The sequence below is a fragment of the Fulmarus glacialis genome, unplaced genomic scaffold, assembly GCF_000690835.1.
Source record: "Fulmarus glacialis isolate BGI_N327 unplaced genomic scaffold, ASM69083v1 scaffold6757, whole genome shotgun sequence".
NCBI lineage: Eukaryota > Metazoa > Chordata > Aves > Procellariiformes > Procellariidae > Fulmarus > Fulmarus glacialis.
The window spans coordinates 1,112-19,784 of record NW_009222492.1 but is presented as its reverse complement, the minus strand read 5'-3'; the positions used below and the strand labels follow the sequence as shown (position 1 = coordinate 19,784).

The following is an 18,673-nucleotide window of genomic DNA, read 5'->3' as shown; positions in this document are numbered from 1 at the left end:
GGCTCTGTTGCCAGCAAAACAATACTGGGCAATAAATAAAGTTATGCATCCAACAGAAAAACAAACTTCTACTCTTCTTCAGGAAAAAAATATGTAGGAGTAAATCCTTAAACGTTCAAAAGAGAAGTTGTTTAGTAGAAAGTAGAATCTTAACACTAATTATTCACTATTAAGACTTAGAATTTAGATGCCCTTTTTAAGCAGCCTAAACAAGGCGGGCTGTTGGAATGTGGTACCAAACATCTTCTTAAGTACAATCCAGCTTGCTCTTTGAAAAGCCGAAATTGGTAATTTATCATACTGGTTGGTTAAAGGCTCTCTCCATGATGTGTGGGACTGCATTCATTCTTTGGATTTATAATAAACTCTTAGCAGTTCATTCTTCTGCTTCAGCAACATGAAAAACATATATTTTCTACCATCTGCGTTCCTTGAAGCATCTGATTTTATTTGCAACAAATGCATAGGGCCTGGATTTGAAATTAGTTGTTCTGTAAAGATCTATTTGAATTACTGCAAGAATTTTGTAATCCTTCACTATAGAATAAGAAGTTATGCTCTTTTTTATTTTTATACCACTTATCAAGTCTGTGTAAGACAGCGTAGTTTACCTTTTATGTAAAGATACATATGTGTGCACAAAAAAGGTCAGGAATGCTTTATATAAAGGTGTTGAGCTATTCTGTGAAATCAAAAATCCGAACATCTTGCTTTGAGTCAAAGGCAAACTGTATTGATGCACACAAATGAGTGAAAAATTACCCATTCTTAATTGTCCTTTTTAGCTAAGTATTAATGAGCATGCCCTTTCTAAAGGTGCTGTAAGCAGTAAGACTTCAACAGGTAATAATTTTCTCAAATTTCGTACAGTTGGTCATTTCAGATACATTGCCCAAATGAGATACATTGGTAACCACTGAACTCTTAAATTCTATGGTGTCATCTAAAGCACAGATAGAGCAAAGTTTTGGGGTTTTTTCGTTGGTGTTTTTTTGTTTGTTTGTTTTGCCCCGGAGTATGTCCAGGATTGAAGTTCAGATGTGATTTAATCTCCAGAATAAATGTACTTTCTCTAGAGTACTGAACCAAACTTATAATCATTAGTTGAGTAGTTCTTAACTTTTAGGGTCATTAAAATTTTTCGCAAGTTGTATTTTTATCTGTTCTAGTAGTTAACAGACTAGACTTCTCTCAGAGTTATCATTTAATGTGGAAATGATACTGAATAGACTTCCCTTCTTCCCCTCTGCCTTCACCAACCAAGTAAGGGGAGTCTTTTCCTATTTTCAGAGGAAACAAGTCTTTATGCCTTCAAACCGGCAGGGACCACTGGATATCTACTTGGTGTGCAAATGGGTCAATTTGCCTGATCCATAAAGGAGACAGATGAAGTATAAAAGCTGTTAAGAAGATTTATACGACCATATTACTATTGTGTTAACTTCATAGAAGTTACTCTTTCCTAATGTTAATTTTCTTGATATTTTATTTCATTCATAAACATTGTGGTGGTGAGAACTGTTTGTGTGATCACTTACAGCATTCTAATACAATCATTCTGTTTAGTCCCCCTCATGGAGAAGCAAAGCCTGGTTCAAGCACTCTTCCACCTGTGAAATCAAAGACAAGCTTCATTGAAGCAGACAAATACTTCCTACCATTTGAATTGGCATGCCAGTCGAAGTGCCCCAGAATTGTCAGTACATCTCTAGATTGTTTACAGGTCTGTATGAAGATGAGCTTTAACTGTCAACTATAAAATTCTGTTGGTTTGGAGGGGAAGTACAGTTGCATGTAACAAATAATGTCATTGTTTTTCTATTATGTTACTTTATTGCACATACAACCAAATTTAATATATTTCTCACAAAAGGTGAATGTATGTCATTTATTATATAGTGCATGTATGTATTTATTTGTGTATATATGTATTACCACAGTTACGCATTTGGATCAGTTTTATTATGTTAGTGTACAGTTACCTATTTTCATGTGTATATCTGTGTGTTGACCTAACACAGCAGGTATAGCATTATCAAATCCGTTTTATGCTATTTAGAATTGCAGCAAAATATTTTCAATTTGAGATGTCTAGTCTCCCAAAACTCATAGGCTCCTGTAATGTTTTCAAAACAAATTCTACAGCATGGAATTTAACCATTCGCTTCTCCTGTGTAGCCCAACAGTGAACTCAATTAATATATTTATATTCACAGGCACAGGCATGCTGTTGCACTATGATGCCTTGCTACTCTGTGTACTTTTTAAGTAGGTGGGCCATGGAGATTTACAAATACTCTCATGCCTGAAGTGTTTGGAAGAGGATTTTGTTAATTTTGTAATAAATTCCATTTCAAAGTATCGAAGACCTAGAGAGAGAAAGGGATAATAGATCACTTAAAAACAGAAGACTAGCTAGTAGCTTAAATAGAAAGCATTTGCAGCTGGTTTATCTGGTATTAAAAGCATTTGTGTGCTGACTGCATATGAAGACTTGTGTGATGTGAGTTAGTTTTTAGAATCCTGTTTGTTTTAAAACATTGTTAACTGATGAACAAAAGCTTTAATGTGAAGCTTGCTGACAAACTTTGTATTGCAGTTGCTGAGTGAAAATTGAATAAATCAGGAGGACGTTTAAAAAAAAATCATTGATGTTTTATGAGACTTGGGGTAAAATGTACTGTTTTAATTATTCTGTGCAAGTTAGGGCTATCAAGTGAATTTATTTATTACAACAAAAAGCTGACTTATTTTTTTAAGCTCTTATTTATGTGGTTTTTTCTCCTCTCCAGAAACTTATAGCATATGGGCACTTGACAGGGAATGCTCCAGACAGTACAGCTCCAGGCAAGAAATTAATTGATAGAATTATTGAGACAATATGTGGCTGTTTTCAAGGCCCTCAAACAGACGAAGGGGTTCAGCTACAAATAATAAAGGTAATATGATTAATACTTCCAGTATTTATAGTGGTAACAGCAGGAAGACATTCATGGCCTCAGAGTTCAAAAGCAGAAGTGTTTAATTTGTAAATGTAGTGGTAATTTTAAAATATTTTCTTGATCCTGTTTGAGATGGAAACTCCCTATCTTATGCTCCTTTCCCTGCTCTCTCCTATTGCATTTTGGGTGAAGTCATGGTTGTGACCTGAAGTCTTGTGCACAGACCACTGGGTGAAATTTCATTCACAACAGATCAGTGGAGCTCTCTAATTGTGAGGAATTACTATCAAATAATCCTGCATTCCCAGTGGGGAAGATGGTAATTAAGCAGCAGATTTTTAAATCCATTTTGGAATTATTTTATGAAATGCAATTAGACCTGGCAGTCAGGCGTTAACCATGGTAGCTTTGTGCTGCTGTGTCATAGACTTTGCTTGAAGGAGGTCTAGGGTTTCTTTCCATAGCTTCTATGAACATAGCACGTGGAGGTTGTACAAGTAAGTGTTTCTGGGGAACCTTAGCAGTTTTCTAATTGCACCCATTAATTATGGGTATTTATTACGGGAAATTATTGTGCCAACTAATAGAAGTTGGCCACCTAGTGGAAATACCATACCCTACTCCTGTAACAGTAGTCTTTGAATGGTTGTGATGATGAGCAGTAGTGATGAATACAGTTAAAGTTAGTTATGAGGAATGGAGTGTTACCTCGTATTCTTGTGTATGTCAACCTTGAGGTGTTGACATTTCTTGCAGATCGTGTTTACTTGTTTTACTGCAAAGAAGGTAGTTTGTTCTCCTACTCCTTTTCATAGCTCAAATCTTCCTTTTTCTTGACACTCCACTTCTCCAGCAGATAGTTGTTAAAAATGTTGGTTTACGCTGCTGGATTGTCTAGATTTGTTGTGTTGTTTTGCCCAAGTATTCAAGACATTTTTCATCTTGCAAAGGGAAGTTTTTGTTGATTTAAACTTTCAGTGGCTGAAACCATTATATCTCCCTCTCACTGTAATACCTTCTCTCCGAATGCTTTCTTATTCCCGTCTTCTCAGCCCTTGGTCAGGATGTTAAAAAGTTAACCTTTTGCCTGAAAGGGGGTATCTGTGAGCTGAAATTCCTTCTGTCCAAGAAAATAGTTGAGAAAGTAAATTCTTCAACAATTGTAAAATGCACTAAGTATGTAAATTCATTTAGTGCCTTCATTTTTTGACCAATTATGCACCAAAATTAGAAATAATCTTAGCAAAGACCAGAACTTTTGACTTCCTTTGGGGGAATAATGAAACTGCCAAGTCAGTCGTATTCTCTTAGGCTTCATAACTCTTCAATTCTGGGCTGAGTGTGGACCCAGCTTCTCCACTATCATTTGAAGAATCGATCATGTGTCTTTTCAGACTCTTCTGTGGTCCTGGTGATTAGTATGTTCTCTGAAGAATTTTAATTCCATCAGGGAGATAGAAGGCAGGGAACCTGGGTCTCCCGCTTTCTGTGCTAGCACTCCCAGGCTATTATTCAGAACATGAGCAGTGCTCCCGCAGGGCAGCTGCATCACCAACACCATAGTAAAATGTGAGAACCTTGATCATAGAATCATAGAATAGTTTGCATTGGAAGGGACCTTTAAAGGTCATCTAATCCAATGCCCCTGCTGTGGGCAGGGACATCTTGAGCTAGATCAGGTTGCTCAGAGCCCCGTCCAACCTGACCTTGAATGTTTCCAGGGGTGGGGCATCTACCACCTCTCTGGGCAACCTGCTCCAGTGTTTCACCACCCTCATCATAAAACATTTCTTCCTTATAGCTCGTCTAAATCTACCCTCTTTTAGTTTAAAGCCATTCCCCCTTATCCTGTCGCAACAGGTCCTACTAAAAAGTTTGTCCCCATCTTTTTTATAAGCCCCCTTGGAGTACTGAAGGGCCGCAATAAAGTCTCCCCGAAGCCTTCTATTCTCTAGGCTGAACAACCCCAACTCTCTCAGCCTTTCTTCATAGGAGAGGCGTTCCATCCCCCTGACCATTTTCGTGGCCCTCCTCTGGACCCGCTCCAACAGGTCCATGTGCTCAGGGTTCCAGAGCCGGATGCAGTACTTGTGGTCTGTGTGTGCAAAAGTACCTGTTGACACCTCCAGAGGCTTTAGTTGAAGTTCTGTTTACATTTCTGTGTGGCCTTTTTGTTCTTGAAGAACTACAATTATGACAAAAATTATATTAAAATTTTTAAAAAATCTATAATGAAAGAATAGGGATGAGGAAGAAGAATGGGACATGAGAGCAACTGTTTATCCTCATCTGTGTTTTCTTTCCTTGGTCTGCTGTATAATAAGTATTTGTTATTATCGAGATACTTTTACAGTTTAACTTGCTCTTGTTTGGCAAAGAAAATTTTTTGCGTGTGCTTGATAGCTGTAGTTTAAAAAGTTGAATGTGACTGCTTTCTGAGTCTTCCATGTGCAATAGACTGTTCATAAGGTCAACTCCTGTATGTGTCTTTTTACAACTAGTCATGTTGTCAGTATGACTGGTGTCCATGGAGGAGGGAAAGTTGAATCAAACATTGCTTGCACAAACCTTTTGAAACTAACTAAAAATAGAGGACAACTTGTTGTTGGATTACAGAATGGAAAGACTGTAAAAGCTAACTAATTCTGAGGAATAAGGAGAAAACGGAATTATGTGGTTCCAGTAGCTAATACACTAGAGAGAGGGGTTACGGCCACTGTGTTTTATGTGCTGTCTCAAGTGCTCAAGAGTTCCCAGGCAATTGAATTATGAGTATTTTATCCAAAGTATGCCTGTGTTGATCAGATGACGGCTGTACTGTGTCATAAATCTTCCAAACATAAGATGATCAGAGTTGGCTGAGAGGAAGAAAAGAATGACCCTGAGTTGAAAACTAGGCTTCCTAGCAAGTCTGTATATAGGTGCATCTGCCTCTTGTGCATTCTTAAATCGTTCTACTGGTTGTAGTTACTTTCTTTCACCGTAACCATTCTGTTCTTGCAGAATATTCAGTGTGAGAAAAATGAAAATTTTACAGGTACAGATAGATGCTGGATGTTTTTAGGAGAGAATTAATGTTAATTTAGTTTACTTTTTAAACTACTTTCATTTTGCCTCACAAATTGTGATACTTCCTATACTGTTCTAATACACTCATTTTACGTAATAGGAAATTCATTAAATAGGCAAACATGCTTCAGGCTAAAAGAAAAAATACTATGCATGTCATACAAAGATATGATAATCTGTAACTCAAGAAATGATCCTGAAGATTTTTATCCTTTCCCAAACCCATCTGGTGGTTGTTTATAAAAACGAATAAGCTTTATTTATAGTAACTGGGTAGAGGCACAGAACAATAGGGTCTTTCTCAAATACAGAACAATAGGTGTGAAGGACTGGAAGGAAAGCGTAAGGAAACAATCTCACAGTCAGGACAATAGCCAGTAGTTTCAGGACAGGAAAGCTTGATGGCTCTTGGTATTTTTGCAGGCTTTGTGACAAAGAAAGCTTTTGTGGAAGGACCTGAAGTATAATGAGGTAGTGCTAACAATGTTTTTACATTTCCTTCCGTGCCTAAAGAACAGCAAAGGGGAAGAGTACAGTAAAAGTAGGCTTTGTTTTTTAAGCATCTCTCCTTAGCTCACACTGAAGATATTGGATGAAAACAGATGAGCTAAGTGTGACCAGAAGGAGTGGAAACTCAGCTGCAAAAAGCCTTGAGCAGCAAATCTTTACCATGATAGAAAAGAGCAACCTAATGCTGTGACTCCATAGTCAGTAGAGCCACTGCAGTAGCTTGCTTGCTGTTTTGACCTCTGCAGAGAGGCATTTTTCTGTCCAGGCTTTGCTCCCAGGCATTGTCCTCCCTTGTCCTGGCATGCATTTAATACATGCATTAAAATCACTTTTAAAACAAACAAACAAAAAAAAACCCCAAAACCAAACACCAGAAAAGCACCTTTTTGTTCTGTTTTGGTTTTAATTGTATTAATGTGTTGCTGTTAAAATAGCACAGGTGGTTTCATGCCCCAGACCTGTTGCAAAGTAAGCAGTAAGAATGTATGGCTGGGAGGAAAGCAGAGCTTTTGTTGTTCCACCTCTCAAGGACATGCATTGCTGTGTAGCAGTTTGAGATTTTGTGTAATCCTGCTTAGCTGGGGACTGTTGCTGAGGTGGTTGTCTTCTACTCATCTGTCTCCCCTCTCTTCTTCCTTGCATTGGACCTAGTAGCTGTTTGGCCACAGAGTAAGGTTGGGGAGTAATCTGATGAAAACTGAGAAAGTGGGAAAGGGAAGGATTAGTTTTCTAACATCTGAGTTGACAAGGGTTTCAGAGGAGCAGGACTGCCGCTCCTGATCGTAACCTGTGGTTTCTCAGGGTTAGCTGTCACACCAGTTGTGGTAATGATGTACTCTTTTATGATACAGAATGAGGTGATGTTGTTCAGGGCATGCTGTCAAACTGAGCCCTAAATGAAAGCTGCCAAAAGGGAAGGATGTTGCCAGAAAATAATTGTATAATGCTTCCTGTCTCATGTTCGTTCTCATATTTCTGCTAGATTGTGATAGTAGAGGAAGAGAAGTGGCATTGAGACATGAAGTAAGCATGAATAATAGCCTGAGGATGGCTCTAAATTGGAAGGAATATGAAAGATATTAGCAAAAGATCAAAGTTAAAAATGCTTATCAGTTTACAAACATGTATAGTAGTCATTAGGGTTCATCGTCTCTAGTGCCTGAGAAGGAAAGAAACCCAAAGAAGTGACTGTCCGGACCTCTATAGCCAAGTTGAACTTTTAAAAAGTTAGATATCTGCAAGGAGAAGCCCTGCTGGAAAGACTGATTTCTCAGTCTGCATAGAAGATTAATTATTCAGTGAATGTGGATTAATATGTTAAGGAGGTATGTCTCTCTGTGTGTGTAAACATTTCTTCGCCTCCACACCCTCTTATCAGGTGGTGTGGAAAGAACCAAGCTGTAGTAGTCATAACAAGCATACTGAAGAAACTATGAAATTCAGGCTGTTAAGCCAGTTAAAACAAAAGAGCACATCATCCATCTGTAGCCTTGTCACCTTTTTCTATGAGCAGGCATTGTCTCCTATTATTAAAAGTTGGGGGAAAAAAACCTCATAAGACTTCACTGAACTGAGATGGAAATGAAAATTGGACTTTCAAATGCCAAATTCTTAATCACCCGAATTTAACAAGGAGACAGAAAGTGACACAAAAGAGTAACTTTATGAATAACATAGCTAGAACAGAAGACATGGAGACTTGATCCCCCTGCCCCCGTGCACCTTTTCATTAGTGTCCTAAATGCTAGGCAGCAAGAGACCTTATCTTCCGTGTGAGAAATTGTAGGTGATTCTTAAACTGATGTATTGTAAGTGTGTGTGTCTCAGTGTTATCTTTTGGAATTGGGTGAAAGAAATCTTAACTAAATCTAAGTAGTTACTGTATTGGGCCCAAACAGTAGCGCTTTGGAAAAAATAACTGTTTATGCCTGGGCTCCACTTGTTTGGCTTGTTTTCAAGAGTTACTGATTGTATTTTTTTAAGCTAGCATAGACAAAGTTCTTCAAGGTTAATTCTGTTACAAAATTATTAGTGAAAGATCAAGGGAGCTTTCTGTTTTGGCCTTCCAGGAATTTATAACGCACAAAACTTGGAAAAGTAGAATACTAAACTACGTGCAGGTGTGCAGTCTTTCCAGCCAGATCAGAGAGTGCAGAATCTAATCACTGGGAGTTACCTGCCTTCAGCGTGATAGCATTTGCTCCTGAAACATGTAGGAAAGAGTTGGAGAAGTCAGCAGAGCTGTGATTGATATGAGTAGCTTTGGGGATAAACTTTGGAGTGTGAGAGTACTGTGGTGTAGGGGATGTAGATATGTTACCTGATCAGAAGAGATGTGCAACTCTAATTAATGGGGTTCAGCATGTTTTAGCTCAGTATCTGCAAGTCTCGCAAACTCCCCAGGAATTCCTAGCAGTAAGGTAGAGGTGGAACAGTACAACACTTAATGAAAGATAAGTGAAAATATGACTCTCAGAATTGCGTGTGTAGGCCAATGTAGAAGGTGTTTTTATTAAGGGGAGGGGGGAAGGGACAGGTGGTGAATGGTTTAAATGTATAAACAGGTTTTGGTGGCAGACTCATTGATACAGAGATCATAGAATGGAATCATAGAATAGTTTGGGTTCGAAGGGAGCTTTGAAGGTCGTCTAGTCCAATGCCCCTGCAATGAGCAGGGACATCTTGATCTCAGAGCCCCGTCCAACCTGACCTTGAATGTTTCCAGGGATGGGGCATCTACCACCTCTCTGGGCAACCTGTGCCAGTGTTTCACCACCGTCATTGTAAAAAATTTCTTCCTTATATCTAGTCTAAATCTACCCTCTTTTAATTTAAAACCATTCCCCCTTGTCCTATCGCAACAGGTCCTACTAAAAAGTTTGTCCCCATCTTTCTTACAAGCCCCTTTCAGGTACTGAAAGTCTGCAATAAGGTCTCCCCGAAGCCTTCTCTTCTCCAGGCTGAACAACCCCAATTCTCTCAGCTTTTCTTCATAGGAGAGGCGTTCCATCCCCCTGATCATTTTCGTGGCCCTCCTCTGGACCCAGTCCAAGAGGTCCGTGTCTGTCTTGTGCTCAGGGCTCCAGAGCTGGACGCAGTACTCCAGGTGGGGTCTCACCAGAGCAGAGTAGAGGGGCAGAATCATTTCCCTCGACCTGCTGCCACGCTCCTTTTGATGCAGCCCAGGATACAGCTGGCTTTCTGGGCTGCGAGCGCACATTGTTGGCTCATGTCCAGCTTTTCATCCACCAGTACCCCCAAGTCCTTCTCGGCAGGGCTGCTCTCAGTCCCTGCATCCCCCAGCCTGTATTGATACCGGGAGTTGCCCCAACCAGGTGCAGGACCCTGCACTTGGCCTTGTTGAACCTCATGAGGTTCACATGGGCCCGCTTCTCGAGCTTGTCCAGGTCCCTCTGGATGGCATCCCATCCCTCAGGCATGTCAACCGCACCACTCAGCTTGGTGTCATCTGCAAATTTGCTGAGGATGCACTCGATCCCACTATGTCATTGATGAAGATATTAAACAGTACTGGTCCTAGTATAGACCCCTGAGGGACACCACTTGTCACTGATCTCCATCCAGATAAGGCACTGGATTTTGTTACGGCTTTTATATGTCCTCTCCCCTGAATGATGTTTCCATTAGGAGAAGCAGGGTGTTGATAAGTTCTGTGGAGGTATTGAATTGTTGCACAGAGAGGGTAAGAATTAAGGATGGTGGTAAGAATTTCAACTTGGCACTTCCTGGTTTTTAGAAGGCCAGTGACATGTAAACTGAATTTTGGGAGGAAAAAAAGAACGGTGCCAGTGCTCGGAGACTTAAGTTCCTTTAAAAAAGTCATTGTCTACAGTTTGCCTACCTTTGTCATTTCTTTTCTTCAGTTGGTTGGGTGTCTTTTGATTTTTTCTTTCTTTTGATTTTTGATAAAAAAGACTTCTGTTGGGCATTTAGGCGGTACTATTTGGTAGATTGTAGTGTGAAATGCTGTTTAGTGGTCATGCAGTTAAGAATGTATACTCTCCAGTAAGAAATGTAAGTACAGTCATCCATGTATGTACCTCCCTATTTCCACTGATGAGAGAACGGAGGCACCACGAGTAGAGTAAAAAGGGGTCTTAAGAGGACTGCTTATCTAGGAGTAGAATTCAGGTCTCTTCAGCAGCAGCTCAGTGAGGTGGGTCTTTGATTTTCTTTTTCCTGTTAGGCTCTACAGTGATTTTTAAAGGGTTTGAGTGAGCAGTGGATGCCCTTTGTCCACTTGTTGGTGCCACATGTGGACAGAGGTGCTGACAACGTCAGTAAGAGAAATGAGGCATGGTTTGATGAGTAAATTGCACAACACTTAAAATAACTTTTTTTTTTTAACTGTGATAAACTTACAAAAGTACGAGTTTTCCAGTGCTTCCAGTTCATTCTTTCTTACCCTAAACGTCCCATTAAATCATTAACTCTGTCAAAGTCTTTAATGTATAAAATTCCCTGATTTCTTCTACTGGAGTACAATGATCAGTATAAATATGTTTATTCTATTGTGGACCAAGCTCTTCCCCTTTCCTTCGAGTCTCCAACACGCACCCTGACAATGTCTTCACACCCTGTCCTCAGCTTTCATCTGCTTCTATTTATGCTCTTTAATCCAGCCTGCCTGTACCTCACATAAAGATAATGTGTTTCTTACTTATGTGTTACCTGATCTTTTAGAGGCTTATTTGCACATTTTTTTTGTAAAAAAAAAAAGAGAGGCGGATACTAGCTCAAATGGAAAGAAAGAAGTGAATTTCTGCAGAGAGGGCAACAAATATTCTAGCATCTACCCAAAGAGAGTGTTTAGAAAGGGTAGTTGTCCCACTTATAACTGCCTAATCTCATACTCAGTCTTTGTTCTTCACATTTACATTTATTTGTAAAACAACTTTTGGACCCTTTGGATTGCTTTCCAGGTTTTAACAGGTAGTCCGTTGCTCATGTTTTGTGTCTAGAAAATTCTAGGATGACTTTTATTAACTACATCTCTGATAACTCCATTGGTAACTCTTGTTGTTATATGCTATGATATAGCATATGTATTTCCTAGATATGTTGATTAAAAACATTCTCAATTTAATATAACTGGTATGTATCGTGTTCCAATATGGCTACAAGAGTACATGGGAAAACTTAATTAAACTGCAGTTCAAGATATGTACTTTGTTATATTTTAAGAGTAATCCAATTTTGATATTTATTCATTTGCAAACTATTTGATTGACAAGAAAAGTTTTGACTGGAAAATATATATATGTGTGTGTTTGTTTATTTAGGCTTTGCTCACTGCAGTAACATCTCAACACATAGAAATCCACGAAGGAACAGTGCTACAGGCTGTAAGAACATGTTACAATATCTATCTAGCAAGCAAAAATCTCATAAATCAAACCACAGCCAAGGCCACTCTAACACAAATGCTGAATGTCATTTTTGCACGTATGGAAAATCAAGCAGTGAGTATCTCAGTATCTTTATATAGAAACTAGCTCTTAAAAGCCAACCAGCTTGAGAGATTTGTTTTGTCATTATTACTAAAGCTTTTTGGCTTTCCTAACTTACGTACTTTTGAAAAAAAAAGAATCTGGTATCTTACGTTGTTCTCTTTGTGTTTTGCACTCTGAAATAGGTGTGAAATGTGTTTTGGGGGGCTGGGGGTGGTAAATAGGATTTAAACTTCTCGTAGTGGTGCTCTATATTTAATGGATGTATTCAACTTCAGTTTCTGTTGTCAGGCTGTCGAGAGATGCCACACTACCTGAATAAGAGTGCATATGGAGTACATCAGTGTTAGTGAAATGCTCCAGTGTTGTTGTGATGATAAACACCGAAGAAGTAATCCATGATTAAAACAAAACCAAAAAAAACCCCCAAAAAAACAACCAAAAAAACCTTCCCAGTCATGTAATCATTTACATTTTTTAACATTTTAATGTGTAGTAGTCACTAACAGATACTTATATGTCACTAAAATTGTTACTGTGAGTTGGGAGCCCAGCATATGTCCTGTGCCTTCTACTGCTGATAATAAAGATCAATAAGGCAAAGTAATTGTCCTAATTCCTGTTAAAAAAAACACCCAAAACCCAACCAAACAAAAATGAAGATGCCCAGATTTGAGAACTGCTTGAATTCCTAGCTACTTCTAAAAGTATTTCTGCTGTATTATTACAAACTCTTAAGTTTGCTCTAAGAACATGTACTTCCTTCCTTCCGTTCCTCTCGGAAGCAACTGCATATTGGTTCGTGGTATCATCACAGTCGAAGATTGTGAGACATCATATTTATGATAAGTCATGGCAAAAGCCATGCAGTACCTGAATGCTTTGAGAAATCTGTGAAGTTGCTGTCCTTTTAAGCAACTTAATACAGAAGAGGATTACTATTATTATTCTACAATGGAGGTCTTAAGCCTAGTCTTTATGCAAGTTGATAAGCAGTTCTGCTTGTGTTTTGCACACTCGGGGCAGTTATTTTAATATGCTATAAGTTATTTTAATATGCTATATTTAACAAATGCTATAAGGAATTATTTGAACTGTAATTTGAAAGGTAGTATCTACTCGGGGATCTGTAGCATCCAAAAAGATGCATCATAGAAAGCTTTAAGTGGAAGAGTAAAGGGCTGAGATCATAGTAGCCAAAATAACAGTATAAAAAGTTACAAAACTTGTGGTAAACACTAGGCTCTGCAGGGGTAGAAAGCCAGTCCTTAGAGCATCGCCTCAAAGGACACCCTGCTTTGATTTGACTTTAATGACTGTTGTCTTGATCCATTAGACAAGTAACAGAAATTCTTCACTTTCTGGGGATTCCAGATTACGGAACCATGAAACGAAAATAGTCTTTGTCTTACAGTTTTAAGTATGATGATTTCTTCCTGAGGATCTGTCTTCTGTAGTGTTTTGGAAGTGCTGCTCTTTTCAGTTTTAACTCACGTTTTTGTTTTTTTCCCTGGATGTTTCCTGGGTTTTGGGATGTTGGGGTTTTTTCGTTTGTTCGTTGTTTTGGGTTGGTTTGTTTTTTTTTTAGTTTTTCCCTTAACCACGTGCTTGTAGGGTAACAGAAGAGTCGTAAGTTCTCCAATATATTTCTCTTTGTGAGAGCTTTCAAAAAAAGAAAAAAATGTGCCTTGATGTTTCTCCATGCAGTCCTTGTATATTGGCACGTTTACTGGCTGAAATTCCTTATAGGGCAGGCAGACAACTCTTGGTCCTATACTATGTGTAGTTTAGTCATCCCTCTTCCACAGTGAAGGTAGGGTTAAGTGTAATGCTCATAGTTGGGAAGCAGCCCTCTTGCAAAGGTTTATCTCAGGATATTAAAATTATTTATACAAATATACAAAGGATGCATTTTCTTAAACTGTTACAGCTTTCTGAAGGCACTATGTAAGCAGAGACAATAGAGATTTCATGTTCATAAAATAATGTATACAATATGTATACAGCTCATTGTTTTGTTTTGATAGTGAAATTCTTGTGTGATTGTAATGTTTTTGTAGCTTCAGGAAGCCAAACAGATGGAAAAGGAACGACACAGACAGCAACACCATCTACAGCAGTCGCCAGTAAGCCATCATGAGCCTGAGTCACCTCAATTGAGACATATTCCAACACAGACTGATCAGCTGTCCAAAGAACATGAGAGAGAGCTTGACCACAGCACAAATGATGTGGACAAGAACCTTCAAGAAGATATAGAGGCAGAAAATGGATCTGATATTTCTAGTGCTGAAAATGAACAGACAGAAGCTGACCAAGCCACAGCAGCAGAAAGTAATCAGTGTATATTTCTGTTTCATGGAGGGAGGGAAAAGAAAGGCTTGAGGATTGTCTTGTTTTCCCTCTCCCAAATCTGGAGTCAGGCATATATTTTCAAATAGTTGACTAGTGCAAAATGCCTGTTGTCCTTGTTACCACTGTTGAACTTTATCATGAGTATCCTTTAGCCCTACGCTCTGTTGTAGTCACTGTAGGAAAGATTCCTCTTTGCACCTATGTAAAATTGTGAAAGTTTTGAGAATAACATCTCAAAACCAGTAAGTTTTCAGTGTTTAATGTACATGAAAATACAAAATTTATGTCTTTCGTTGGCATAGGCCTATGGATTAATTACCATTTACAGGTTAAACTCTGGAATGCTTATGTTCTGCAAATACTATTTTCCAAGCATCCAAACATGGCGCTTTTTTCACATATACTGTCCTATTAATAGATTTGTAGTTGAATTTTTAAATATTAAATGCAAGTAAAATATCTCCTTAATTTCTGAGTTTCTCATGAATATTTGTTTGGGTTTGTTTTTCTTTTTAAAGATCTTTCTAAAGCTGATGGAGGAACGTATGATGGTGAAAGCAATGAGTGTGAAGAGAAGGCGCAAGAAATTGTAGAAAGTATTGTGCAGGAAATGGTGAACATAGTAGTTGGAGGTATTATATTAATATCTGTCTAGTAAATAGTGACTGCAGTCTAAATCATAACATTAAGAATTATTTTAACACTTCTGAATATTTAACTAAAATATGTCATTATTTAAATAACACTTACATGGTGAAGAAAACAGTTTCAGTTGTCTGACCTTAGTTGTGCATTATTTAACAGTAAAATGGGCAAGATTTCATACATTAATTTACACTCTTTATATTGGAGACTAATGTTCTTTTTAAAATACATATTCTTGTTCTTTTTTTTTCTGTTTTGTTTCCACATAAACTCTTCACAAATGGGCCTATCTCTGTAGTAGCAGTGTAGCACTACATTTTTCAGTTTGTTGGAAAGTGTATATCAAATCAGTGACTTCCCCTCCCCCCCCCCGCAATACTTCTTGGAAACTTGATAGAATGGTGAACGTGGCAATGTAAAATTATAAGTAATTTTTTTTTATTGTAATTTTCATTAGTGGGAATTAAGAGTATTTGGAATTTTTTTTAGTTACATAATGCCATGTAAATTCTGCCTTAAGCTCCTCCTTATGATACTTTGCTTATGATTGTTTTAGTATTTAAACGTTAGATTTAAAAGCTCTTTTTAATTTGCTTTCTTATGTAACATTTGTTTATAATTTTTACATCTTTTCTGATAGATGTGGAAGGGGCTGCTGAAAGTGCAGGTGGTGATGGCACAATTGTAACATTAGAGGATGGCAGTGACAGTGAAAACATTCAGGCAAATGGAATTCCAGGGACTCCAATTTCTGTTGCTTATACACCATCTTTACCTGATGACAGATTATCTGTCTCTTCCAACGATACTCAGGTACAGGCAGTTATAAATTAGGAAATACTCAAAATAGTAGTATGTTTTAAGTGTTGCCCAACACTTGTGCAGAGAGTGTTTAATATAATTCCACAAAATAAGTTACTCAAATGAATTTCAAGTATTAAGTCATGTTCTAAGCATTATTCTATTTTAATGCACTATTTAACTTAAATCTTTGTAAGTAAATTTTGCATGTGATGCCTTTTTTATCCTAGCATACTTTTAGCTGCCCCATAGAGGACGCTGTTCCAAGATGAGAGAACTCAGTTCCCTGTTTTTTAAGTGCTCCTGAGAAACTATAAAACTAGCATTCAATATACACAGTGAAGAATATAGCCAATTGTAGACATACTTGTATAATTTCAGTGTGCTCTTTTCAAATCATAAATAGAAATTTCAAGTCTATAGCATGACTGTACTGCAGTTATTTCAGATAAAAAGTTTCATGTCTGAGAGGATTTGATTTTCATTAACAAAAAAGATGTGAAAATATATTCCCTCTGTTGGATCAGATATCAGCATGTATGCACTGTCAACTGACAGAGGGTATCTGCTGTCAAAGTGTACTGAGTAATTAGGTTTGGGAATAATAGATTTTAAGCTTATAAAGTGACAGTCACATATGCCATACAAATAGAAGATTAACATTAACCATTGCTTATATAAGGAACAATAATACAGAATTGCAAGAACTTAGTAATAGGGGTGATTATTGTACCATAGAAATTTTACCAAATGTATCTTGCCAAAGATATGGAGCTACTCATATTCTATTAAAATGTCAAGTTTTTTTTTTTAAACTAGTTATCTACTGAAAATGTCTGAAGGCAATTCATGGCAAGTTACCTTACTTAAACTTGACCTACCTAATTTCATGACAGTCTTTAATTAATTCTGACTTTTTACTGAGATGGCAATTTTTATTAGTGAGTTTGTTCATTTTAACTGGATTGCAGAATATTTTGATTCGATTTAGTTTAGTCTTCAGACTGTAAAGCTATAGTGAATTGGTTGTGTTTGTATAATATGTTAACTTCTTGTTGCTAGGAGGTTCCCTACACACCCTGCTAATGCAAAATGGAATACTGAAATATGTTAACTTCTTTAGGAATCTGGAAATTCTTCAGGACCTACCCCTGGTGCTAAGTTTTCCCACATTTTACAAAAGGATGCCTTCCTTGTATTCAGGTCACTGTGTAAACTCTCCATGAAGCCCCTGTCAGATGGACCGCCAGATCCAAAGTAAGTAGAATTAAGAGTTCTCATAATGAATCTTTTCTATTTGGAAATAAAAATAAATTATTTAAATATTTTTGAGAGTCCTCAGTTATTAAGAAAATAATGGTATGGTAAAAAGAAGCTAGAAACTTTGAAAAGGTACTTTTATGTTTTAATGCATCTTTTGTATGTTAAATGAAAGCAACTGCTGCTACCCATCTACCAGTTTAGAAGTTTCTTAACAACACCTATGCTTCCTGTAAGTACATCATGTTCTTCCTTGTTACTCTTTATAATGCTTTTCAGAAAGGTTTGTAAAGAAGGTCTTCAGGTATTTTTGGTCTCGGCTAATCTTGCTCTGCTTTTAAGTAATACCTAGGTTCGTAACCGTTGCTGTTTATGCCCCACAATTTCTTACATCTCTTGCATATTGGGTATCCAGTACACATACCCAGCTCTACTTCATCTTAATATAAGCTCCGCACTTTGAGCTGATACTGGTTATGATAAATTCGTGATATAGTGTTTCATTCTTTTGCAGGCTGGACACTTTTGACAGCCTCCTTAATCAAAACACAAATGTTTTGAAAACAAGGTCTTTATTTGGCTGTTTTGGAAATCCTGTCCTCTGACTGAAAATACCATATTTTCCATTTGGCTTAGAGATTGTTCACTGTAAACAAAAAAAAAACCACAACTCTCCTCTAGAGATGGGTGCTAGTTAGTTGTGAGTGTTGGCAAAGAACTTTGCTTTTCTGATCTTGGGTAGAATTTATATGCATCTTTTTCTGCACATTAGGAACAATCGGTAATAATTTTCAAGAGGAATGCGCTTTTGTTCCTAAGATATTAAAACTGTAGTATGACTTCCGACGATAGTGAAAGGCCCAGTATTCTTCAAAATAAAATCAGCTTTACTGTTCCAAGGTGTAACTTTTAAAGCAAGTAAATTTAAGACCGTTTAATTTAATTACTGGTATGTGTCGTGGATTTAATAAGCTGAAAAAAAAAAGATGCAGTAGAAAGGGTTTTGAAGGGTTAGTCTAGAACCATTTTCAAATTGTTATCTAGTGATGCACTATGGAAAGTCAGGATGTTCAAGAATGAAGACTGAGGCATGAGGTTTATCCTCACTATTTTTGAGAATTTGTCTTCTGGGAAATGCCATGAAAATCCTGGGGTTTTAGTCAGTTCTCTGAGACTAAGACTGTCCATTTATTAAAGGCTTTAATGGATTAACTGCCTCTGGAAGAGCAGCAATAGCTATTCAGGCACTTGGAGCATCTCATCTGAATCCATGGAGTCCGTGACGTTTGTATTAGAATTGATTAAGCTCTTCATATAGAACAAATTGGAGGAAATAGTGTTTAGGGCAACAAGAATTAGCTGCAAAGGCATTCGAAAATGTCCTGTGTTTGGAGAAGTGCCTAGAATTTATCGGTGGCTCTGAGGCATTAATGGCTTTTTAAACTATTACAAACATGCTGTAATTGGAAGAGGAGGCGTAGGATATGTACAGCATTTAAAAAAAGTCTTATCTGCCTCTTAAAAATCATCTTTCCAGTGAAATTAGCTATGAAGTAGTCTTTAATGAAAATATTTTTAAATTTTAGGTAACTGGACATGGAGCTTTAGCTTAAAATCACA

The 18,673-nt window shown here is 37.6% G+C and overlaps 1 protein-coding gene across 1 annotated transcript; it reads left to right on the top strand.

The window, feature by feature from the left end:
- Positions 1-2,792: 2,792 nt before the first annotated feature.
- Positions 2,793-17,050, top strand: LOC104079420 (brefeldin A-inhibited guanine nucleotide-exchange protein 1-like; the record flags this gene model as incomplete). Its single annotated transcript, XM_009581455.1, has 6 exons — positions 2,793-2,939; positions 11,825-12,004; positions 14,053-14,326; positions 14,866-14,979; positions 15,633-15,805; positions 16,917-17,050. Coding segments are annotated over 6 exons (1,022 nt in total), but the record flags the coding sequence as incomplete, so codon positions are not given.
- Between the last annotated feature and the right edge of the window lie 1,623 nt (positions 17,051-18,673).